Source organism: Trachypithecus francoisi, unplaced genomic scaffold (assembly GCF_009764315.1).
Source record: "Trachypithecus francoisi isolate TF-2019V2 unplaced genomic scaffold, Tfra_2.0 Lachesis_group7, whole genome shotgun sequence".
NCBI classification, from domain to species: Eukaryota; Metazoa; Chordata; class Mammalia; order Primates; family Cercopithecidae; genus Trachypithecus; species Trachypithecus francoisi.
Genome location: NW_022681472.1, coordinates 90,675,003 through 90,702,389, shown reverse-complemented (window position 1 = coordinate 90,702,389; position 27,387 = coordinate 90,675,003). Strand labels below are relative to the sequence as shown.

At 36.5% G+C, this 27,387-nt stretch overlaps 1 protein-coding gene across 4 annotated transcripts in view; it reads right to left on the bottom strand.

The window, feature by feature from the left end:
• The window catches only part of KHDRBS3 (KH RNA binding domain containing, signal transduction associated 3), a 203,321-nt gene that overhangs the window by 112,108 nt on the left and 63,826 nt on the right, over nucleotides 1-27,387 (bottom strand). For all 4 annotated transcript variants that reach the window (XR_004435247.1, XR_004435246.1, XM_033202636.1 and 1 more), the window contains exons 2-3: nucleotides 22,635-22,753; nucleotides 1,854-1,970 (exon numbers count right to left, since the gene is read on the bottom strand). Coding sequence is in view for 2 of the 4 variants with exons in the window: in XM_033202636.1 (XP_033058527.1) it covers nucleotides 1,854-1,970; nucleotides 22,635-22,753 (236 nt within the window). In the remaining 2 variants the exon portion in view is untranslated. The remainder of the gene's footprint in view (nucleotides 1-1,853; nucleotides 1,971-22,634; nucleotides 22,754-27,387) is intronic.

Below are 27,387 nucleotides of genomic sequence, written 5' to 3'. Positions count from 1 at the left end.
TACCTGTAAAATTCTTGGTGGATGCCCGGATTACTACCACTGTATGTTACAAAACACTGCTTCTGACCAAGCAGTGGTTCCGACCAACCCCCTTAGCAACAAACTAAGTAAGTGGGACACTGGAATCCTGCTTGTGGGTTTCACTGCTCATATTGTGCATTACCAGATGGCCTTATTAGAGCATGAACTAAGATATCAGCAAGGGTAGAGAACTTTCCTGCAAAATACACCTAATTTCTGACCAATTGGCCAAATATATGTTTTCATTTTCTCCTACTGCCAGAATAGATGAGTCCGGGAATTGAAGTCATAATTTAAGACAGCAATGTTTAGTGAGTAATTAAAAAAACCAGGCCATGCACTGGAATCATTTCAAACACCCACTGAAATTCATTCTGAGGCTCTACCCTAAACAAGTAGAGGTATGGGAATCTGTATTTTTAAACAGTATCCCATAAAAATCTGATACATGTCATGTTTTCCACTGCTGTCGAAAATATATGGGTGCTGGTGTCAGAAAACCATGGGTTTACTAACCATGTTAGTCAAAAACAAAAAATTTCTCAAGTTAACCCAGATAATACACTCAAGTTCTCTGAATCTCAGTTTCTTTACATGTAAAATGAGGAAAATATTATCTCCCACCATTTTTCCAAGGATAACATGAAGGAATGCATGTAAAATGTTTCACACAGTGCCTGACTCACAGTGGCAGTTCAATAAACAAATACTGGCCATTTTTATTATAAAAGCTATTATTTAGCCTTTTTGTGAGGATGTTGGATTGTGTTGAAATCATCTGCGTTTAAAATATCACTGTTCAACATTTCAAGGTATGTGATCGTTCAATGTGGATCTGGTTCTCAGTAAATCTTTTAATAATGAGAAAACAACATGTGTCTTTAGAAAACAATGTAAGTGACACACATTATGATATGAGAAAATTCCTTTCAGAATTGGCATATTTAAGAAAATGATCAGGCCGGGCGCGGTGGCTCAAGCCTGTAATCCCAGCACTTTGGGAGGCCGAGACGGGCGGATCACGAGGTCAGGAGATCGAGACCATCCTGGCTAACACGGTGAAACCCCGTCTCTACTAAAAATTACAAAAAACTAGCCGGGCGAGGTGCGGGCGCCTGTAATCCCAGCTACTTGGGAGGCTGAGGCAGGAGAATGGCGTAAACCCGGGAGGCGGAGCTTGCAGTGAGCTGAGAGCCGGCCACTGCACTCCAGCCTGGATGACAGAGCGAGACTCCGTCTCAAAAAAAAAAAAAAGAAAATGATCAATAAAAATAATAGTATTTTTAGCTGGTTAAAAAAACATGACTATTAATGTGAATACATCTAAATAGAACAATTATGTGTTAGAACAATAAGCAATTACTAAAACACTTAAAATCAATTTTAATAACATTCTAAGAGGCACACAATATCAAATAAAAAGCAAAAATAATAAAAATATATACATTATAAACTCAACTATATGTAATGTCTGCACAGAAGAAAAGACTCCAAAAACACTAATCTAAAATGCAAACAGTAATGATGAGACTATAGATAGCTTTTATTTCTTTTCACAACAATTTTAATGTTATCTTACTTCCTACAAGGTGACATATTACAACTGCAATCAAAACTTTAAGTATTATGCTTTTATTTAATGTATGACTATAAATGTTATAGATGCAAGTTTAAGTTACTACATATTCTGAAGCTGACCAGAGTGACTCAATTTTCTAAACAGTATCACAAATAAATCCCCTTATGTAACTATATATGAATACAGTGGATAATATAAGAGTACATAATATAACATTACTCACAACTTAGCCATTTTCTATAATTAATATTACCTTGGCCTTGTCTCTCATGGAACCTTTCCCAAGGATGGACATTTTTGTCAAGGTTTCTTCTTGTAAACGCTTCAGAGAATTGCCACGTGGACCCAGAAGTTTCCCCACAAAGTTGAACTAGGAAAAATAAACAACCAAATTTGTAGCATTTATATCTGAAGGAAATTTCTTAATCTTGAACATTAAGAAACACTGTAGTGTTCTACACATCACTGATTAATGGCAAATATTTAAGTTCCTGCTATATGCATCAAAATATGATGTTTCCCACAAACCACATAATACGGGGCTAAACATAAAATAAAAAACCCTGATATATTTCTTTATATTTATTTCAGTGACGGCTATATTCCACAACTGTGAATGAAGCTAATTTCCCAGAATTCCTCGGTTGCTATCCTAACTGTTTCAGCACACGTTGAATATCACCATGAGTGAACACGTACAGGATGAGAACATAGATGAGAAAAAATGACAGCAGGTGTCTCTAACATGCACTACACCGGTCACTGTGGAATACCTGGTTCTTCTACCTGGTCAGCCCTTAGATCTGGTTACTCAATCAGTGAGAGGACTGGCCTAGATGAGTTCTTAAGCATTCGGTGGCTAATGGAAGCTTTACGACAAAATTTATTGCTTCTAAAATAACTAGCTATGGGAATGTGGGCCATTTATTTAACCTTAGGTGTCTGGGGTTCCTTATTCAACAAGCAGAAGAGTAGTGAATTAATTAAGGGTATGCCTTCTGTAACCAGACTACCATGATTTAAAACCTAGCCTTTTCTGTTTGCCAGCTGAGTAACCCGGGGCAAGTTACCTAACCTGTCTATACCTCAGTTTCTTCATCTGTAAAATAGGAATGACAACAAGACCTAACTTCATAGGGCTGCTCTGATGATTAAGTCAGTCAATATAAATACTGTTTAAAACAATGCTTGCCAGATAACAGACACTCAATACATACATCTTGAATAAAAAAAAAAAAAAAATCAGGAATTTCACACAATTTTTAAAAGCCTTGCTATAAATTAAGGTAAATCATGACTACTTCTTGCTTCCAAATAGAAAATCAGCAGGGAGGAAGCTGTTCGCCTTGGCAAGATGCTTGATTACAAACTCACATAGCAGCCACTTCTTCTGTGATCCATGCCACTGCTGCGCTGCTGTTTCTAAGAGAAAATTGTTCCTCAATTTACCTAACTACGGCAATTGAAGTAATTTTCCTGAAATAAGTACTTAGCACTTTAAAAAATCTAAATGGTATTTTTTCCTTCCCCCTTTTAATTGTATTGGTCTTCAACTAAAACTCAAATATATATTTTTAATCTTTGCATGTAATTATTTTTGCTTGTTAAAATGTCACTTTCAGTAAAATATTTTTAAATATAAAAGTTATACTTGTAGAGTTTACAAAGTCCAATACTATTACAGGGTGGAAAAAGTAGAGTAAATAGGAGAAAGAATCAGGTGGGACTGGGTACTGACCATACAATCCCACCTGATTCTAGCTCCCCATTCACTTTTATTATCTTTCTGACAATTCTATTATTTGGACCTTGGACATCCTGAGATGGATTGCTATCTCTAAATTTCTTTTATTATTTGTGTCTGTTTTACTTTCTGGAGAATTTAACTACATTTCCTATATACCTACTGATTCCTTCATTTTTGCTATCAAATGTTTAACTATGAATAGGACTGTCTTATAGCTGTTTCTTCTTTATGGTGTTTTGTTTGTATTTTGTGGAAACAGTGACATTTCTCATCCTTTCTGAAGAGATCAATGACAGCAGCCAGTCCCCACCTTGGAGTTTAAAGTATCTGCTTCTTCCAAGAGTCTCCCCTTCCTCATTTTGTGAGCTGGTCTCTTTCTCTTTTATGGGATTTTCTCAGATGTCTGGTAATCCTCTACTATCTGTTCTTAAAAATTCAGGATTGCTGACTGGAAGTTCTGTCTTCATACATGGGACTTGGCAAGAGTAGTCTTCACTGTAAATATGGCAGCTGAGTTATTTTATCAAGAGCTACTGAAATATCAGTATCTATATTTCTTTTCACTTGGGTGAGGCACTTCCCTGAAGAGAAACTCCTCAACCTTTTAAGAGGAGGTGTTAAGCCCAGCTGCCAGAATACTGCTAATCCCATCACTAAGCAGACACACTTTTAAAGGAAACAATTCCCTCATTTTCAGTGTGACATCTCACCCTCATCCTCAGTTGTATCTGTCTGTGTCTTAGGGCCTCACAGTTCTCCAATTCAACCTCTTCAAGAAACCTCTGGTCTTTTGCTAGAGTGTGGAGGGGCAGATGCCTGGTTTTATAAGATGAGAACATCTTGTGATCTAACTACTTCTTATACCTTTCAACCAAGTCTACTCTTGTCAGTTCTACTCCATAAATCCACCTTTACCGTAATTGCTATCTACAATTCCTGAGGGCTCTTGAGTTTTCCCACAGTAATGAACATGTTTCTGGTTGAATTCTTCTCTGCCTGCCAGCTCAGGGTTCTGCTTTCTCTGGTCTCCATTACCATTTATCTATTTATTTTGCAAGCACCAAAATTTTATAGACATCATTTGCCAATTGTCTCACTCGCCCATTCTTGTGATCTTCATAAATGTATGCCTTTTTATTTCATTTATATTTATTTTAATAGGTTTCAAAAAGGGAGCAAAATTAAATTTTGATAGTCAAATAGTCATAATTATCTTGCATCTTAAGTGGTCAAATAGTTCCCAAGTGATAAAAATGAAGAGGCTTTAGAAATCATCCAATCCAAACATCTAATTTTGTATGGAAGAATCTGAAGTACACAGAGAGATATGATTGATTAAAGGTCACTTGACAGCATTCTAGGCAAAAAGAAAAAGCATTTTATATGACTTTTATATACCTTTAGGGGTTTATTTTTTCCACTTCTGTTAGTGTTTTGTTCACAAAAAGTATATAAATGAATACTGTGACAACCAGAAACACTTTTATTTTCCCTTCTTTTTCCTCTTAACTCTGTTCAACCATTATCTTCCTAGTCAAGTTAGTTCAATCTCCCAAGTCAAATTAACCCTCCCAAGTCTCAGACTTTTCATCCACAAAACACAGATCATACTACCTACTGCGGGTGCAGGTTGTATGAATTAAATAAGAAAGTATATGAAAATCACCCACGAGAGCAGCCAGCAGATTGTGTATACCTGATGCCAAATTAGTAAGTAATAAATAGATGAATTTAACTGTTGTGGATATATACAATTTTATCTGAACAAGACCCACCTTCTCTGGAACTGCCTCCCCTTCAGAACCTATGGCAAGTGGGACAAGGCTACCAAGGGAGCCACCACACTGAAAATGGCGTGACCTGGCCCACGCCACCCAGATCGGCCAAGGAATTGGTCTTTGACTGGAAGTCAAGAGATTCTGAAATTTAGAACTAATTATGTGGCTACTGAATGTCCTGAGGGCTGAGTCACAATAATGGTAAATGTGCTTGGTTGCTCTGTCAGGTTCTCAAACTGCAGATGTTGCATCACCTCCCTGTGGGACACGTAGAAATATTTAGCATGTTTATTCGGTTGTCACAATGACTAGGGTCACTACTGGGACTTACGGGCAAAGGCCTATAATGTCGGACATCAGAAACAGATGGTCCCGGCCTTCACAGAAGTGTCCTGTTTAAAATGTCAATTGTGGCCCGCGTAAGAAATACTGCTAGAGGGAAAAGCCACAGACAATTTCCTAGGCGTAATGTCCTTATTACTGTCTTCTCCGTCTGCAAGTTCAATTCCTCCATGCATTCCACAGGATCCCCTAAGGTAGGTTTTATTTGTTGTTGCTTCTTCTTCTTGTTTTTTTAAGAAAAAATCCTTCAAGCTAGTCACAGTGCTCGCAACAAGAAAAGGCCTCACCAACAGATGGATGGACTGAGTATGTATTTTGGACTTTCTGGATGACACAAACAATAAACAATGAAAGCAGCACAGTTCTCTTATTTGCCATTAGTCCCATAACACCTCCTGATGTCCACTTGCTATGGGTTCTGAAGGGGTGTCATCACACAGTGCCCCCATCTTATCAGCAATGTGAACACAGTGGTTTCTTAGCATTTCTAGTCTTCAGTTGCATAATTTCCAGGTGTGGCTTATCAAAGTCATTACATTTCAGGGTTATTATGCAGATTAAAATATCAGATAGAGTGCTAAGCGCTGTGACAATGTTGAATTTTACCTGAGCAGCCCTGTGCACCTAAAAACAGTGATGATTAAGAAATCTCCCCACCCTTTTGTGTTTCTGGAAAGTGCTTGTTGCAAAGGACCACTCTTACCCACATGACTTAGATAAGACTCACAGATGATCCTTTATTTACCTACAGCAAGAACAGACACAAACCCTTAAAATTTCCATTATTTTGCCCCTCAAAAATTAGCTGAACTGTTTGTTTCCACTGATCAATCAGAAAAAGACATATATCCTGAGTTAAACTTTGCTTCCACTTCTCTCCTTTCTTCAGACCCCTGAACTTTGACCCATCTTCAGTCTGAACCAGCAGACAAGCTCTACCCGAAGGACCCTCTGGAAAACAAGCCAAGCTCGGGGTAGTGTTGTCTGATCACCGTCCCATCCTGCCACTGCCACCCATTCATCCCACTGCCCCACACCGTTCTGGCCTCAATCACTTCACCCATGAAAGGAAAGCCCTTTTCTGCCTGATTCCTGAGATGTAACTTACAGTTTTCATGGTCAGGTCTTTCTCCCTTTTTAATAACCCTTCTCCCTATTGCCAACAGTCCCTTTCTGTGCTCTTGCAATCACCTTTTCAAATAGTCTCTCCTTATCCATGTCCTGATTTGTTTTTTATTTTAAGACTATATCTGCAAGACAGTAAGAAATAAGAAAATACATTTTAACATTCATTTGTATAAATAATCTAATTTGTCCATTAATACATATTCATTATTAATATTAATATTCATTTATTAATAATGTTATTTGTTCACTTACATGGAAATTATCATTTTACTAATTTGCAAATTATCATTCCTAAGACTAATAATTTTTCTCCAGATGTCAATTATTGTATCTCTCACAGACACACAAATGTTACATTTTTAAACACAAGCCATCCAAAGTCCCATTATTTTCTCCATTAAAGATTCGCTGAACTGCTTGTTTCCACTAATCAGGAAAAGTCACATACCCTGAGTTGGTTTTCAAGTGATTATGAAGATGGTATAACAACATATAGTAAGTATATTTGAGTTTCACTGCATGATGTATAAGCTACATTAATTATATTATCCACTGGCAAAGACCAAATGCCTTTCTCAACTGGCTTTAATTGATCTAAACCATATTTGTGACATGACACTGTTCCTTGGGGAGCAATTACAGTTAAGCTGTTATTTCATAAACAACTAAATCTCAAGAACACGTCACGGTCCCCATTAAAAGGTTTCCCGTAACTGAGTGCTCACCAAAAAGGTTGATTAGTATAATAAAGGGCTATTTTACTGACCTCTAACACAACACTCAACACTGAACTTGGAAACTCCACCACCACAGCTTCAAACATGCTCTTCTTCCAGAGTCCCTTAGCCCAGCAAATGGAGCCACTGTCTTCGCAGCAACTCAGGCCTGAAGCCTGCCACCTACTGCATGAAGGCACTGACTAGGCCTGTGTGTTCACTGCTTTATCTCTCCAACATGAATAGAGAGGGTGTTTAATACATCTTAATGATCTAATTAGTTATATGTTAATGATTTTACCTCTGAAACATCTCTTAAACTTGTCCATTTTCTTCAGTCCTACCACAACCACCCTAGTCTAGGCCCTCATCTCCTCTCCCTGGATCACTGTAGAGTCTTTTCTCTGTATCCATTTCCATTTCCTTCAATCAACAGAAAGGTCTTTTTAAAACACAAGTTGCCCATATTACATCTCTGCTTAAAATACAACGATGTAACTGTCCTGCGAACCCAAGTGCCAATGTTTTGCTACTGCTGTGAAAAGCCCTCCCCAAGCGAGCTCTGGCTCACCTCTCTAGCCTCAACACATTTCTGCTTTTAATTTTAGCCATTCGGGATTTTTTTCAGCTTCTCAAAACTTCTGTGCTCCAAGAACTGCACATTCATTTCAGACGTACAGAGTTGGAAGGAACGTCATATCCACCCTTTAAACAATTAAAAAAAAAAAAAAAACTGGACAGAAAGCAAATTAACACTGAAGTCCCTGGGCAAAAATTATTTCTCCCTGTAGGTATCTCTGTCCAGGCATCTACAGGGAGGAATAAAACTCAAGCATTTGCTCATCTGGGGTGGGCCAGCATGAGAATATGAAGCCCTGGAAACCACCCAGTTAGAAAAGCTGAAACCTTCTTAAAAGCTTTTTCTGCAAAAAATCCCTTCTAGCCCCCAGGCACTCACAGAGAAAGTCAAAGAGAAGAAACCACTTCCTCTGGGGAGCTAGTGGGGGATAAGGGATTGGTGAAATCTGCCCAGACCCACCTACCCTATATCCTTCTCCTAAACAAAAGCCTAATCTTCAGGAGGAATCAGTGTTTAAGGCACCATCTTAGAAGCAGAGACCACACCCTCGCCACACAGTAAACCTGCCAGTGCCTTGACCTTGAACTTCCCAGCCTCCAGAACTGAGAACATAAATTTCTGTGCTTTATACATTCCCCAGTCTCAAGTATTTTATGGCAGCAGCACGAATGGACTGGGATACCTTCTGGTATTTAAAAAGAAAAGTCACATTCTGCAAAGTTAAGTGACCCATAGGATTAAAAAAAAGAAAATTTCTAATACATCATTTTGCAATTGAGTTAAACTTCTTGACCTAACACACATACAAATATATAATAACTCTTCTATCCCATAAAGACCATAATGTTATATTCAATTAAAGACATCAAAACTTTTTTCAGAACAAACTATATTCTATAGAAATTATGAGTCCCTATTTGCAAGTAACAGGTATAAACTACATGATTTTCACACAACCTTAACTGACTTGACAATGAGAAAATTAGGGACAGAAAAGTTCCACTTTAAGGCTATCTTGGTTACCCACTACTACATAAGAAACTACTTCCAAATTGAATGATCTTGAAAAATAACTGTCTTATTTATTTGCACACCATTCATCAACTTCGGCACTGTTGGGGGCAGACAGGCTCATGAGTTAGTGGTGGCTGTCGGGGGGACCTCGATTCCTGCTGGTTTGCCTGACTCTTCACCTGAGTATCTTAAGCTTCCACTTACCATGGTAGCCTCAGCATGATAGGTTTGTGCATGGTGTCTGATTTCCAAGATGAGAAAAGCAGAAGCTAGAAGTCTTTCTTAAAGCTCAGACCTCGAACTGGCATTGTGTCAGTTCTGCTGCATACAATCAGGTAAGCGAGATGCAGAGTCAGACAAACTCCGGGAAAGGCACCACGCAGGGCCTGAAAGCTTTGAAAGCTTGCATGTGTGGTCATGGGGGCAGAGCATAATATGTACACTACACCACTGATAAAAATGACAAAGCATCACTGATCAAAAAGTCAAATTTTAATACCCTCAAACATTACGGTCTTTTCTAAGGCCTGGCGAGCTACCTGCCTGTCGCCTTCTTCTTCCTAAGTTGGGAAGCAAGGTGGTGATTTCTCTGAGCGCAGACACCCTGTCTTACTCATCTTTGTACCTCAACGACTGTCTAGAACAGCACTAACTTATGACAATAGGCAAGCAATATTTCATGTATACAAAAGTGAATGACAAATGCCAACTGAAATTAATGCCCCAAAAGTATTAATCACTACCCAAGATGTTAATTAAAACAAAACCTAGAATATACTACACAGGCTGAAATGAAAGGAAGCACATTTTTGGTATATGGGGTCTAACTGGCCAACAAGGACTTGTAATTGAGCTTAAGTTCTAAGTGTTTATTTAAAAATGTTAAAAAAGACACCCAAGAAGAATCATAAAATAAAGGATATTAGTATTAGATAAACAATGTAAATGTATTTCTCTAGAGGTGGGTCTAAAGTAGAAAGTAAAAAGGAGGATATGAAGAATTTTTTTTAAAAAAGTTTGGATACAGTACAAGATACAAACAGTTCTCAACTTACAATGGTTCAACTTAGGATTTTTTTGACTTTATGATGGTGTGAAAACAAAACACGTGCAGTAGGAAACTTTATTTCCAGTATCCATACAACCATTCTGGTTTTTCAATTTCAGTTCAGTATTTGATAAATTACATGAGATATCCAAGACTTTATTATAAAATAGGCTTTGTGTTAAATGATTTTGCCCAACTATAGGCTAATGTTGAGTGTTTCCAGCATATTTAAGGCAGGCTAGGCTAAGCTTTGATGTTCAGCAGCTTAAGTGTGTCAAATATATTTTTGACTTACAATATTTTTAACCTACAAGGGGCTTGATGGGCAAAAACCCCACTGTAAGCTGAGGATCGGTATACATCGCAAATCAGTTCAACAGCTAAGAAACTGTGAGAAAGGAAGAAGGCCAGAAAGCAGGTCCATCAGTACATTCCATGGTGACAGCAAATGTAAACACTACCTATAGGTTATTACCTCAAATATTCCACAGTCAAGTTAAGTTAGGCAACGTAAGAATTATCCCCACCCACATTTACACCTTTGCTCCTTCAGTGGGTACTGTGTGTGTATACACACACATATTTATCTATCTAAAAATCATATGCTTGTCCTATCACTGGTTAATACTGCAATGCTTACCTAGGCCAAGAGATTCATCATTAACACTACTATACATAGAGAAATAGTTCCGATGGAGAAGACTGTTCTTGTCATATCCAACTGGATCATAGTTGTTTTTAATTTTTTTATAAGGCTGAGTTGTACTAGGCACAAAAGAAGTATCAGCTCTGTGGTTTTGTCACTAATTTAGACTGTATTTATCAACAACCTCTAATTAACAGTGTCTTTTGCAGTAATATTTGCCCACTGAAGGACATGTTTAATTAAAACTAGCTAATATAACCCATAAATCTGCAACCAGGCACATATGAATAGCTGTATGCCCCAGCACACTCGAAACAAATGAATTACTAAATGGTGTTTTGTTTTCACATCATCATAAAGTGAAAAAATCCTAAGTTGAACCAATGTAAGTCGAGAACTGTCTGTATCTTGTACTGTATCTAAACTTTTTTTCAGAAAATTCTTTATATCCTCCTTTTTACATTCTACTTCAGACCCTCATCTAGCAAAATACATTTATATTGTTTATCTAATACTAATATCCTTGTGAGACCCATTGTGAAATACCCCCTTTCACTTCAGGATACTGTCTCAAAGTGCATATAACTGGACTTAGATGACTCATGTAAGGGTACTGTATTAATTCATGCACTAAATATTAATAAAGTTTAATTTCTTAAGAGCATAGGCTCTGGAGTCAGACTTCTAGGGTTCAAGGACCTGCTACTTAGTAACTTTTAGCAAGTTACTCAACTTCTCTGTGTTCTTCCATGTTTTTCGTATGTTAACAGGAAATAATAATGTCCACCTCACATTATAAAGATTAAATAAGTTAATAGTAAAGTGCTTAGAATAATGTCTCGCACACAGAAAACCATTCCGTGTGTGTACACACACATAAACAGAAGTCTACACGTAAACAGAAGTTCTACTGTATTTTCCCAGCACCTAATTGTATTAGAAAGTATGCACCCCTCTTTGGAGAACACCACCCAAGGACTTGCTTTCTATACTTTACTGGGGAGAACAAAAACTGTCAAAGAACATCTTCAGTTTATAATCTACACTTACCTATTTCCTGCCCAAGGACAAAAATACAAAGGGAGAACAAACAAGGTTTATTTTCTCTTTATTCTCTTGAAATGAAAGAACAGATCAATACCTTTATTAGCTCAATGGGACATTTTAAGTTTAATAACTTGACCACTAACACAATGATTACTTAAATAAATTCCCATTCTTGGTATTCAGGATTCTGATCTCATTTGAATTATATCAGTGTAGTAAATGCCAAACTCTAAACAATAGTAAACCTAACAATGGACTTCGGACCATGGCATTCACATGAAATGGAGTAGCCTCCTCAGAAACAAAACACTTGTTTCTTAGCATAGTTGCTAACTGAGTGGAGCTTAGCATTGCAAAATTATTTTCAAGATTCTGATAATCATCCCTGAAAATAACAATCACTTTTTACATGGGCATTTTAACGTCCTAAGAGTAAGTCATTCCAAACTCGTGTTTAGGTGTTTATTTCAATATCACAAGTATTTCAGGGTTCTCATCTAGATATATACAATTCCACGCCCAAGTAAAGCACTGAAGGCATTCCAGAATATATTCCTTATGATTTAAACAAATGTTATCATCCACTGTTTCCCATAATGAAGTCACTCTAGCCCGATAGTTATTCTGCCCTTCTCCCTCATGTCTGTTAATGTCCTGAATTTATTCTTAAAGACTAAATTTAATTTCATCCATAATTATTTCTCTAGAAATAACTCTCCATCATTCCTTTAAATTCCATGCTGTGCCTCTACTTTTGTAATATTAATTCAATCTTTATCCTATATTATTTAGTAAAATTTATCGTTTCCCCTATTAGATTATGAACTACTGGAGAGTAAGTAGGACCCATATTTAATTAACCATTTTTTCTATATAATGGTTTCTCAATAAATACTTGTGGAGTTAAAGCTTATTTTTCTCCAAATTGAATGGCACTATTCAATAAGGTTTTTATTTTTGTTGTTGTTGTTGCAGAGATTACAATATATTACGGTTATAAATACTATTATTTAAATACATTAATTTTCCAACTATAGATCACTAGGTATTATTAGTAGTGGTTGGGATTATTTGGTGTTGCTCCATTGACTGTAATTTTAACCTAATATCTATTTCTAAATGATAAACAGCCCAACTTATTTAGATGTTAGTAATGCTAAAGATCAATGAAATGTACAAGCGACTTTTCCAGAATATAATATGAGCAAAATAAGCATAGACATACACCCGCAGGCACACACAAGTAATATACAATCTGAAATAAGCTATCTTACATACTTGCTATCTGCATTTGCTCAAGGTTGGATATTCCAGGAGGAGATGTGTGGAGGACAAGCTATGAAGCCCATATACATGAAATCATTAATCCAGAAAATCCCAGACTACAAAAGTCAAGCTACAAGTGGGGAGAATGAAATGGAAGATTTAAAATCAAAGGCAAGAAACTGATACAGCAAATAATCTACCGCAATAGATAGGGTAAGGGGTGACAGTGTTCTAAATTAAGGAGTGAAATGAAATGTAAAGAGAGATAGATGATAATTAATTTAGAAAGTAAATGAATGGTATCTGAAGGATGGAGGCAAGCAGGTCAATGAGGGAGAAGTGTGTAGGCAAAAATTACGTTCTGGTATCTGTAATGGGCACTCAAATACATGTGCTGTCTGTAATCTACTCACATAAAGAACACAGGAAAAAGTCAAGGTTGGCCAAGAAAAGGAGGTATGAAGTTGAGATATGGACATGGCAAATCTCTAAGATGTCTGTGGGATATCCAAGTGGAAGTGTTCAGTGGCCATTTGGTCTAACAGTCGGAATAGAGACAGGTGACATACCCAGTGCCAGAAAGCACAGGTCAGGCTAGCTCATAAGCCTGACTTCTTTCTCTATAATCATGATTCTCAGTCTGTCTTTGTATTATGTGTCCATTTTTCATGTAATTACATATTGATTATTTCTTTTAATGGAAATCTATAGTTCAGTCTATGGCATGAATTTTTGCCATTTTCCACCAAAAGACTGCATCCTAGAAAAGAGGGCTTATGTTCTGTTCATGTTTCCTATCTCCAATACCAGTACAGTCATGCAATTTTCAGTTGGTCCAATTTGGTGATCCTTATGGAGCCCAGAGACAAAATAGTCAGTATAGTAATATCCAAGATACATAAGCCCAGCAGTACATTGCTAAAGCACTAACAATATTTTTACTTTTTGGCTCAGCAATAGACATAGAGATGTATCTTCTATGACGTACATCAAAGTAAGCAGAGACGTAATTAAAGAGTTAAATATAACAACATTCATCACACACTTTAATTTCTAAATTTACTGCTTTGTGACCAACGTACATGTAATAGACTGTTTCTAGTCTTTTAAATGTAATAAAAATTTTAGGGGCCTATATGTAAGGATTATAATCAAATTTTTAATTATTCATTGGCTCAGGAAAATAACATCAATGATAATAATACGCCCCCAAACAATATCACTACATTATTTCAGGAACCCCTCAGTATATGCCTGGCTGTTTTTGGATTTCACTTATCAAATTTAAGTTCAAGTGTTGCTTTCTGCCTCAATAATCAAGCACTGTAAGGAGAGCAAACGTTAAGATTTAAATTCCCTCCACAATACGTCTGAAATGCTGTCATATATGTAAATACCAACCTAAATAACTTCCCAATTCTCACAGACAGGGGGTGTGTCGCAAGACCCAAGTCCAGAGCCTCTGAGAACAGGACAAACGTAGCTTCTAAAGATTTACTCTTCCTGTTGCCACTTACCGGTTCTTTTCCTTCCAGTTCCCACTACAAGATGTGGGTTGACAAAATGAGAAAGTAGAAGGGAACCGTCCATCATAAAACAATGGCCATTATGGGCCAATCAGTTTCTCTAAATTTATATAATCCATAGTGGCCTTTCTACTTTATCATAGGCCCAAGATTTAATGAATACCAGGAGTGACTCACAGTAAATAAATGTATCCTTAAGTGTTTATTTTTAATATCAGGCTGCCTTGACGTCAATAAGATTCAAAATCCCAACTAGCCAGCTGCTATGGTTTGAATGTTTCCCCTCCAATTCATGTTGAAAATGGCCACTGTGGGGGTAATTAAGAGGTGGGGCCTTTTGGGAAGTGCTGAAGTCATGAGGACTCTGCCTCCATGAATGGATTCAAGTCTTTTAAAAGGGCTAAGGTAATTAGCTGAGGCTCTTTTTGCTCTTCCGCCTTCTACTATGCTAGGCGGCAGCAAGAGGGCCCCCACCACACACCAAATGCAAGTGGCTTGATCTTAGATTTCCCAGCCTCCAGAAATGTAAGAAATAAATTTCTGTTCTTTATAAATGACCCAGTCTCAGTATTTTGCTATAGCAGCGCAACGGTCTAAGACAACCAGATTAGTTTTGGCACTATGGATACAAAAAACTAGCATACATGTACATTATCACTTTATTTCTAGAGGTAAATTACCAAGTGAACATCAAAAATCATTTTCACATAAATTATCGGAAAAAATATTATGTCTCTGAAAATCAATCAGGAGCAACAAAAATGGCAATATTTAACATACGTCTATGACTGTAAAATATTTACTATCCTAGGAAATCTGTAAATCCATGATGATTTCCATGGAACAGGCTTCTACCAAGTAGTAATTTAAGGGGTTTTAAATTGTCTATGACATACTATACTACAAGGAAAAAATGCAAGCCCACTTCAAAAAAGGCAGTTTCCCTGAAACTTCAGGAACAGACATGTTTTATCTCTCAAAGATCCTTAACCATTTATATGAGGAGAACAAATACATCACATTCCCAACATTCAGATTATAGAAAAACTTTTAACGTTAGAAACTTTTGCCGGTTAAGACAAAGTTACTGCAAATAGTATGTACACAGATTTGAATGCTTAGAGGCTAAAAAAAAATTATCAAATTAATAAATTTAATAAACCTAATTTAAACTTACAGACATAACATAGCACACTAAACCTTGAAAATCACAATCACAGTACAAAAATACCTCCTGAGTAAAAACCTCAGGCACATTTTTCCCCAAAAAATTGAAATCTTTTTTATCTTAACAAAGGTTACACTAAGTTATTAAAACATTCATGTACAGAAACATGTAAAGTAGAAAAATATCACAAAAACCTATCCTCCAGAAAATAACTGCTATTAAGATTCTGGTTCGCTTTTACAAATAATTCTCCAACTTGGATCCTGTATTTTTTGTATCTTGACTTTTCTTTTTTCACTTAATAATATAGCATAGACACTTAAAACACAGCATTATGCATAGAGATATAATGTATTTAATGTCATATTCCAACTCACTTTTAAAAATGGTCCATAAGCATTCTTTCACCCCAGCATGACTACGCATGTGGCATTCCCTCTCCTGAAATAGTCTGTCTGCCTGATATCATTAAGCACCTGGAGAAGCCTCATCGTCTACAACAGTTCAAATGTCATTCTCTACTTTAACTTCGCAGGACCTTTGGCCAATGCCGCCCACATTCTGCTCCCTTACCACTCCATTTATGTCTTCTATAAAAATCTGTCTAGTCAAATAAAATGGCTTGTAATTTCCCAAATGCCTTCTGTGCTTCAATATAGTGCTCCTCGGTCGCCACCGTTCAATTTCACACTCTCACTTCTGACCCCAGCCAGCCAGCCTCTTTAGAGACAACCTCCTTAGAGCAGCCTTCTCTGAGCCTATCACCAGGATCCTCCTCTCTGTCCTTTCAGGGGCCCCTGTTTTATTAATATTAACTTATTCATCTGCATTCACCAAAAAACTGGCAGTTTTTTGAGCCCAAAGACCATGACTTAATCACTTCGATTTTCCCAGAACAATGTCTGGCTCAGAGAAGACCCCCAATAAATGCTAGGTATAGACAGAGCCAGATCCACTGTCGGATGAACCAGAGGAAAAAAAAAAAAATGTAAACCCTAAACCATAATGTATCTGTAGGTCCTCAAAGACAGAGTACCTTGTTCCAATGTTGATTTGGCATTTATATTGACCATGTTCCAAGCTGGCACTGATCAGCACCAGAGGTTAAGGTTTATCTGCAAAAAACCCATGGAGAACAATTTCCATAGCTTCTTAAAAAAACTTCCAAAAAATTCATAAAACAGCATTTAGAATTTCACCCTTTACATGCTCAGATACATAACTCAAGAGAGTGAATATACATTAAGGTCTGAACACTAAATGATTCATGTGTCCAATGCTGTGCCATTGAAAGAGTGTTGAAAATGGTTCATGAAGGGAATAGATAGTATTCAATTAATAGAAATCACTTTATCAGATGCAGTTTCACAAACAGTAGGTCTCTCTTGCCCCAGAAGCTGGAAGTGTACCATCAGCATTAATTCCACACTATACTGTTCTCTACTCACAGCTATTACAGAGGGGTATATCCTGTTCGTTTCCTCCAGTTCATTCTATAACTGACACAAGAATGAAAACTTCTTAGAATTAATTGCAGTGCTATATTAGCTTGAAACAGGGCTGGCTTTAAACTTGTATGCTCCATTATGCTAAGTAGAAATATTGTTTTTCAGTATCCTGAAAGCAGTAGACTTCTAAATGGTCTACTTCAGACATTGTTAAGTACTTGAAGTAGACTCTAATCTCAAACACAGAAATTATAATTTTTCTTTCATTACCTCAAAGCCGACAATGAAAAACAATATTTGAGATTTTATTTCATATACTTCATTGATGTTATGAGTCAATAATGATGTGAACACGTTCTGAGAAATGCATTGTCAGACGATTTCCTCATTGTGCAAACATCAAAGAGTACACCTACACAAACCTAGATGGCATATCTTACTGTATACCTAGGCTATACGGTGTAGCATATTGTTCCTAGGCTACAAACCTGTTCCTCATGCTACTGTACTAAGTACTATAAGCAACTGTCACACAATGGTAAATGTTTGTATTTCTAAACATCGAAAAGATACAGCAAAAATACAGTACTATAATCTTATGGGACCACCATCATATATGCAGTCCATCATCGACTGAAATCACTATGCAGCACATGACTGCACTTTATTTTATTTCATTTACAAACTTGGAGACAACAAAGTATTAGTTTCAGGTTAATCATCATCAACTAGACTATGAACTACTTAAAGACAGGGTCTATAATCTGGTCATCTTTGTATCTATTGCATATTAAGTATACAGGCTATATGGAGCATAAAGAATCAATGTACAAAGATTTCCACCAGTCATGTTTGAGTAATGAGCCTGTCTATGAAATGTTCATAATGTAATTTTCTGTTTACAAGACACATATATTCCCCCGAGATCTGCAGGTATGGCTGAGTACATTCCTAACAGGCTGCCCACCTATAAATACCAACTGTAAACTCCTAAACTCATAGCAAAATATAAAAGTTAATTATATGAAGCGCTGAAGACTAATCGAAAACAGGCAGATTCTGAAAGTTAGTTATGACTTCAGCAAAGGAAATACCCTGGGGTGAATTTACTCATTTTAGAGCTTTTGGCCTTAGTGGCAGAGATTGAGAAAACTATAGTGCTGAAAAGTGAGGGAAGAATACTAGAAAAGACAGTCAGAGTTGCAGATCACCAAATACTATGTATAAAATCTTCCAAAACCTCTGGCTGGCCCCTGAATCATATGACAGAAATTAAACACAAAAAAGCCAAACTAAGGAAAGAAATGAACTGAGACTTGAACTCCTACCCAATAGACACACAGTTTATACCCTAAATCCAACCAAGTTAATTAGCTGTTAAAACAAAAATATCAACATTCTGCCAAAGAAAGACACAGAATCCAAGGTTTCTACAATGTACATTCACAATAGCCAGCATACAATCCAAAATTACTCAAGACGCAAAGGACTAAAGCAATACGACTCTTCATCAAGATAAAAGACTCCCAGTGCAAAATAAATCTAAGATGGCCAAGATTTAGAAGACTCAGAAATTAGTAGACAGAGATGTTCAAGGATCTATTTAACCATACTCAGTGACAGAGGAAAATAATACTTGCAATGAATTAAAAAATAGAAAATCCCAATAGAGAAAAAAATATTTTTACACACATACATGTCTATATGATTCCAACATGAATTCTGAAACAGATGATTACGATTCCTGATATAAAAATATTACTTGGTGAGTTAACAGCAAAATGAAGACACAAATGAATCATGAGTTTAAGATACAGCAGTAAAAGTTATAAAATCTGAGGGACAGGGGAAAAAAAAACAGAGCCACTGAAACCTTTGTGAGAGTGACAAAAGGCTGAACATATGTGTAACGGAAATCTCAAAAGAATGAGAGGAGAAAGGATCAGAAAAGTGATTGAAGTAGTAACTGAAATATTATGATAAAATGTACAAGTCCTTTTAAAAACAAATTTTTCACAAAAGATGTCATAGGAAATCTGTCTAGTGTCATATCAAAGATATTGAATTCATCATCAAACTCCAGGCCCAGATTGCTTCACTGGTGAATTCTATTAAATATTTACAAATAAGTAACACCAATCTGATATATGTTCTCTAAGAAAATGGAAAGAAACACTTATCCAGTCATTTTATGAAACCAGCATAACACTAACACTAAAATCTGACAAAAATATTACTCGAAAAAATGTACAGGTCAGGCTGGGAGTGCTGGCTCCTGCCTGTAATCCCAGTACTTTGGGAGGCAGAGACAGGCAAATCACATGAGGCCAGCCTCGTCAACATGGAGAAACCTCATCTCTACCAAAAATACAAATGTTAGCCAGGCGTGGTGGTGCATGCCTGTAACCCCAGCTACTAGGGAGACTGGGGCATGAGAATCACTTGAACCGAGGAGGTAGAGGTTGCAGTAAGTCAAGACTGCGTGACCGCACTACTCTGGGCAACAGAGCGAGACTCTGTCTCAAAAAAAGAAAAAAAAAAAAAAAAAAGGTATAGGTCAGTATCACTCATTAACATAAGATGCAACTGAATCCAGCACTCTATAAAACAGATAATATGTCACTATTAAGTAGGGTTTAACCCAAGAATACAAAGAAGGTTTTAGTTTTAAAAATCAATCATTAAAATCTACCATACAAACAGTGTAGAGAAACACCTTGTGTTTATTTCAATAGATGAAGAAAAAGCATTGAAAAAAATTTACCACCCACTGAGGATCAGAACTCTTTGAGTAAAACTGAAGTAGAAGGGAACTTCCTCTACCCAACAAATGAAACCTACCAAAAAACCCTGTAACTAATATTGCTCTTAATGCTAAAATAACTGCGTGTTTTCCTCCTTGATTAGAAACAGGAATAATTTCTACTCTCCTCATTTGCCTTCAGCATTATACTGGAGATATTAGCCAAAATAATGCAAGTAAAATAATAAGATGCATAGAAACTGGAAAGAGAGAAGTAAACTGTTTAAGTAAATGATATAATGATGTGCATGACAAATCCTAAGAAATCTACAAAACAACTTACTAGAATAAGTGAATTTAAATTTAGCAAGGTAGCAGAAGTCATGGTTAGTATACAAAATTTTATATTAGAAAAAAACTGGAAAACAGAAATATAAAAATATTCAATTTACGATAGTATCAAAAAAACACAAAATATTTAGGAATAAGTTTAACAAAAGACATACAAAACTCCTACCTTAAAAAGTACAAAACGCAGGCCGGGCGCGGTGGCTCAAGCCTGTAATCCCAGCACTTTGGGAGGCCGAGACAGGCGGATCACAAGGTCAGGAGATCGAGACCATCCTGGCTAACAAGGTGAAACCCCGTCTCTACTAAAAAAAAAAAAAATACAAAAAAACTAGCCGGGCGAGGTGGTGGGCGCCTGTAGTCCCAGCTACTCCGGAGGCTGAGGCAGGAGAATAGCGTGAACCCGGGAGGCGGAGCTTGCCGTGAGCTGAGATCCGGCCACTGCACTCCAGCCTGGGCGACAGAGCGAGACTCCGTCTCAAAAAAAAAAAAAAAAAAAAGTACAAAACGCTGTTGATAGAAATTAAATGGAAGACTCAATATCGTTAAGACGTCAAATCTCCCACAAATTGCTCAACAGATGCAATGCAATTGCAGTTCTAATCCCAGCAGATGGCTTTGTAGTAATTAAAAAAGAAATTCTTATATTTATATGTAATTTTAAAGGATCTAAAATATCTAAGTAATCCTGAAAAAGAAGGACAAAGGCGGAGGAACTATATTACCTAAACTCATGTCTCACTATGTAAAAACCTATAGTAATCAAGACAGTGTGGTACTGGCATAAGGATCCATAGATAGATTAAAAGAAGTGAACTGAAAGCTTAGAAATATACCCCTACTTATATGCTCACCTGATTTTCTCATCAAAGGCACCAAAAGAATCAGTGGAGAGAAACATCTTTCAACAAATAGTGCAAGAAAAACTAGATAACCATATGGGAAAAAAGATGAACTTGAGCCTCTCTCTCACAGTACATACAAAAATGCATTTGAGATACATCATAGACCTAAAAGTAAAAGCTACAATAACACTTTTAGAGAAAATACAGAAGAGTATCTTTATAACTTATAAAGAACTCTAACATTTCCTTGAAGTTGGCAAAGATTTCGAGATTCAAATACATGAATAGCCAGTAAGGATATGAAAAATTGCACAAAATCATCAATCATAAGGGAAATGCAACTTCATACCACAGGAAGATACCAATATACCATCAAAATAGCTAAAATAAAAAAGGCTGACAGCACCAAATACTGATGGGGGTATGAGGCAGCCACAACCACAACCTGCATACATTGTTTGTAGAAATGTTACAAAGTATAAGTGTTTTGGAAAAAAGTATGACAATTTCTTGTAATACTAAATACACAACAATTTTCAATACTGGGTATTTAATAAAGAGTTACAAACATATCTGGTTATGAAACAACTTGTACAAATAGCAAAGACATGGAATCGACCCAAATCCCTATCAATGACAGGCTGGATAAAGAAAATGTGGTACATATACACTATGGAATACTATGCAGCCCTGAAGAGCAACAAGATCATGTCCTTTGCAGGGACATGGATGGAGCTGGAAGCCATTATCCTCAGCAAACTAACACAGGAACAGAAAAGCAAACAACACATATTCTCACTTATAAGTGGGAGCTGAACAATGAGAACACATGGACACAGGGAGGGGAACATCACACGCTGGGGCCTGTCGTGGGGGCGGGGGGAGGGAGAGCATCAGGAATAACAGCTAAGGCATGTGGGGCTTAACACCCAGGGGATGGGGCAAACCACCATGGCACACATTTCCCTATGTAACAAACCTGCATGTCCTGCACATGTATCCCGGAACTTAAAAAAAATACAACATTGAAAAAAAAAAGAAAAAAAAAAAAAAAGAAACCACGTGTATAAAAGTGTTCACAGCAATTTAATTTATAATAACCGAAAAATTAAAAGTGCCTAGACATACGGATAAACAACAATGATACATTCAGGTAACAGATTATTATTCATCAATAAAAAGAAATGAACTCCTAATGTGCACAACAGTATGCAAGAATCATGTACATGAACATTCAGAAGAAAGACAAAGGAAAAATAGGATTTAAATAAAATATAAACAATGATATTGTGGGACCTTTATGTACCAAGCATTTAACACAGATTATCTCATTTAATTTTAAATCATCCAACCTCATATTACAAATGCAGAAACTGAAGTGGAAAAAAGCTGACCAGGTTTGCCAAAGTCACACCGCTAGTTTGACACAAAAGGATAGATTTTCAGGAATCTGTAACTCACACTAAAGTTAAACAGAAAAGATAGAATGACTAAATTTACTAAGTGTTTAATTAACTTTAAAAGTGTGTGTAGGGGGATGCTAAGAGGATACATCTCTAAAAACACCAAATGGGATACAAATTAAACACGTGCTCCCCTTTGATTCAGGTTAAAATATCAGCAGTGTAGACCTCACTGTCTTACCTTAGGGAACTGTTTTACAGGAATTAACACTTTCTGTCCCAGCTTCATGTTCTTATTAATCACCACATCGATGTACTTTTCTTCATCCTTGCCTTCTCCTTTTTGAAACTTTTCTATTTCTGTGGAGGCAAAAAGATAAGCATGAAGTGTATGACTCAGAAATGCAGGGGTTGGGTGTTCTGGTTAGCTCTGTTGTGGCATGAAATCAACTATTACTGAAGTATGGACTATTAAATTGAGGCAACTGTTTTCAAGTACATTTCCTGTTTTATCAATGATTCTTCATAAATGGAACAGATGCATGTATCATGGCTCTACAAGGTCAAATCTCAACTGCTCATACCAACAGAGAACAACAGACCAGCTAACAAACAAAAATAAGTTACTTCGGGTCTTCTGGATTCCTAGATAAGGCTGATCAAATAAAGAAGAAAAGCCATAAGTATTCACAGTTCAGTGACGCAAAGCGCTGAAACATCCCTATTTATCAATCTTGCCTGGTTTTTCAAGGCTTCTACAACTAAGAACTGATTCTATGATGGCATTAAACACCCTATACAATCTTCCAGTAGCCCACCTCCCCTGTCAAATCTTCCCTCCTTGCATATGACATATATCAACTATATGCTAAGGTCTTTACCAATGCTCTTTGCTCTACTTGTTATGATGATTTCATCTCCATCTCCTTTTGAGACTCAACCACATTAAATCTTATTTTCTGTGCAAGTGTTTCTTTCCTCAATGGGGCGGCAAGAACGGAAGAATCAATCACTCTCACTTTGATACTCACAAAGCACTTTACGTGCAACTCTACTACTACCCTTAGACGGAAAAAAAAAAATGTGCTACCTCTCCCACTAGAACATACATTTCTCTCAGGTAAAATCTATTTATTCACTCATAAACATCTTCAACTAAGCAAGTTCCAGATCCTAGAAAATTTTAGCATAGAGTTTAATTCACCCTACGGCACATAGTATTTGGTTATACAAGAGATACAAAATTAGGCGCTTGCATGACTGCTGAATGAATGAGTACGTGAACTGTTGCCTCCAGGGACCAACCAATAGACACCCAGGTTCAGAGAAGGATAAACAGCAGTCTGGAGAAGGTATCAAAGACAGCATCAGTTGTACAAAGGAATACACATATTTATCCATTTTGCTTCAGCTAGGAACACTTAAGAATGTTCATATGACACATACCAACTATATGCTAATGTCTTTACTAATGCTCTTTGCTCTACTTGTTATGATGATTTCATCTTAACATTTAAGATGGCACATGTTAATATGCCATCCCTGGACAAGATAACTCACATTCATTACATAATTCAATCCTCAAAACAGATGACAAAGAGGAGTTTCAAAGAGGTGACTTCACAATAAATGGCAAAGGTAAGATTCACCCTCACGTTTGTTAGACTCAAAAGATAAGGTGCCTGTACAGTCTCTCCCACCACTTTGTATGTCATATCAGAAAAAAAAGTAAGAAAGATGTTTACAGTATCTTGGGATAAATGAAAGATTTATTTAAAGCTGGAAGCTTCGGGCCTGAAGCAGCCAATGGGCTTCATAATTCCACTGAGGAGCTTTCACTCCACATGCTATGCAGCCTCCCATTTCTAACTAAATTATTGTCTATTAAACAAAGGTTTTGAATGAGCAACAAAGAATTATTATAATTTAAAGGACACTAAATGGGACATAAAAATTCTAAGATTCTCATTCAGATCTGCTAATAATTGTCTTTGCAATTAGAAAAAGGTGCATTAGTTAGGATGCGGGTTCTTCAAGTTTAAAATGAGAAAAGGGAATTAGAATATCCAACGATTTGGTTCTAAAACCTTAGGATCTTGTGTGACTTACAAATGCTGACAAAGCCTCTCACTCCTTGATGAAACTTTGGTCACTAATAGTAAGCAAGGTGCTTTCCTGAGTTCTGTGAGTCATTATAGCAAATTATCAAACCTGAGGGAGACTCCTGGAACCTCCAAATTTGTAGTCAGGCAGAAATCTGGGTAGCCTGGGCATTACACTGTGGCTGGCATCTGAAGTGGGGGCAGTCTTACGGGATTAAGTCCCTGATCTGTGGGGAGGGGAGGAGGCCTGATGCTAATCCCTGCAGTTAGCTTCAGAATTGAATTCCTGGATACACAGCTGGCATCAGAGAATTGGTTAGTGTATGAAGACACTATACAATAGGGATTAACAGTGATGTGGTGGGGGAGACAGAAGGAAGCAGGGTAGAAACTGAAGATAAAAAAAGGATGGCTAAGAGAAAACAGCAAATTATATCTGCAGCTTCTAATCAAAGCTTCCAAGAAGAGATAAAGACTAAGTCACCAAATAAATGCATTAGTCATTTTGTTTGCTTTCTTGTACTACACTGTTTTGATGCTGAAAAATTAATTCTAAGTGGAATCTGTAATGGAAAATAAACACAGAAATACAAGAGTACCTTTAATTTTTATTGATTTTTTTCTATAAAAATAATACATGCACATGGTACAAATTTAAAACAATATGACAAGATATAAAATTTTTTTAAGGTTTCTCCTATCACTTCAACTCCAGAAATAATTATAATCAACTATTTTTATATACTCTTTCAGAAATTTTCCAAGAATAGAATGGACACACATACACACAGTTTGAAAATTGTAGCACCAATGGTATAAACGAGCTACACTGGTTTTGTTTACTTCAGTAAAGAGCAGTAAGTCTCACATCAGCTGCTCCGAGTATAACAATTCATGACTTCAGCTTTAAGTAGAAGAAAATAAATCCCACCTTTCATTATCTATTTATGCAATAATTAGAAATACCTTTGGCATAGTTAGAAGATTCAACAAAATCAGGTACACTGAAACGTCCTAAAATATTTTTTTGTAAGGTATGTGTATGTGTGTCAAAATAGATTCAACTGTCTCTTTTCTTTTCGAATAACAAAGTAGTTTAGTAATTGTTGAAAACTCATACCAGATGCACAATATTTAAATCCACAAATTCAGAATTCCACGTTCTTCCTTGTATCAGTGTTATTTAACATTTTGATGTAAGAAAATCATATAGGTAAGCTTTTAAAAATTAGGAATTATGTATTTTTATCACATATTACAGTTTAAGATCATCAATGATTTTAAAAAGGAAAATGAAAGAAAATCTATATAAAATATCTAATTTCCTCTCTACATATACACGGCATCCTACAAATCTTAAGTTGCTAGAACACACTGTTTCTATCTCAAATTTTGAATGATGTTGGAATATTTTACTGTTTAAGTTTTTTTTTTTTAATTTTTTAAGCCTGATGCCATACCAGAAGCATGTAGGTTTGCATTTAATGGGCCTAAAGTACCACACAACAACACAAAGAGAGACCTGAGCCCCATCGCTGGAGTCAAACAGACCTGGTTTAAATCATGACTGCTGTACTTTCTTCAGGCCCTGGTGCCTTCCAATATACAATTCAAAACTGGTTGAAACTTTTACTGTTTTCAGTAGATGCTGTTCAATCAAGAATTTTTATTTTCTACTTGAGGATTATAAGTAGCTTAATGTTTTCTTTGAAATCCAGAAATACACAAAATGGAGAATTGTACATAATGCACAAAAATGGAGAATTGTACAAAATTATCTATGAAATCTTGAGACAGCTGTCTCAAGGATTTATGCTTGTCCCTAACTGCGAGTTGGATATTCAAAAATCCCTGCTACCACCCCTCACATCCTCCCTGAGGGAGGAAAGATGCTTGAGATCCACCAAGATGGATGTGACCCTCTAGTTAACTGTAGCAAAGAGAGGCCACCAATAGAGAAAACCCAATCAGATTTTCAAGGACGAATGCATAGGGGATTTGACTTTCACTAATCCCCAGATTACATTTGGTACCAAACAGCTTAATGTACCAATACCATCTCCTAGCTCAGAAATAATAAGCAAATGTGTGATTAAGGTTTTAGATAATGTAGGGGATTAAAATGCTATGCTTTCAAACCATATACACCAAACTTCTCTCACTGCAGAATTCTTGTTTTCAGTAATAATATCTGTATTGTTTTTTGTTTGTTCACTTGTTTTGTTTTGGTCTAGTACAGAACTTCCTAAGCAATGGCCTCTTTTCCTTTTTAATGTAGCAGATATACTAAAGTCCACTAATCTTCTAAAAATAGCTTTAAAATCTTTGGATTTAAATGAGTAAAGTTTCCAATATAAAAATTTTAGTAATGTAAAATTTTTAAAGTAGTTTCATTTCTCTTATATAATCAAACACACGGATTATTATTTTTCCTTTGTTCTGGCAACTTCATTTCTAGAAATTTAACCTACATATATACTTAGATAGATGTGGAATATTACACACAAAATTATCCACTACAGCATTGTCTTTAATATCAAAACACTGGGAACCACCTAAATGCCTATCAGCAGGAGCTGGGTAAGTAGGCTAGAGCACACCCTAGAATAAAATAGCATGTAGTTACTGCACAAAATGAGGAAACTTCATGTTCTGATAGTCAAAGATCGGTACCAAATGCACTGTTTACTTACACACAAACACACACAATGTAAGAAAAAAATGTTTAATTTACTTTTATACACACAAAAAAATCTCCCTATTGATATAGAGTTGCACACCATGTGACGACGTTACAGTCAACATATATGACAGTGGTCTTGTAAGATTACAATGGAGCTGAAAAATTCCTGCTGCCTAGTAATGGTTCAGCTGTGGTAACCTCTCAGCACA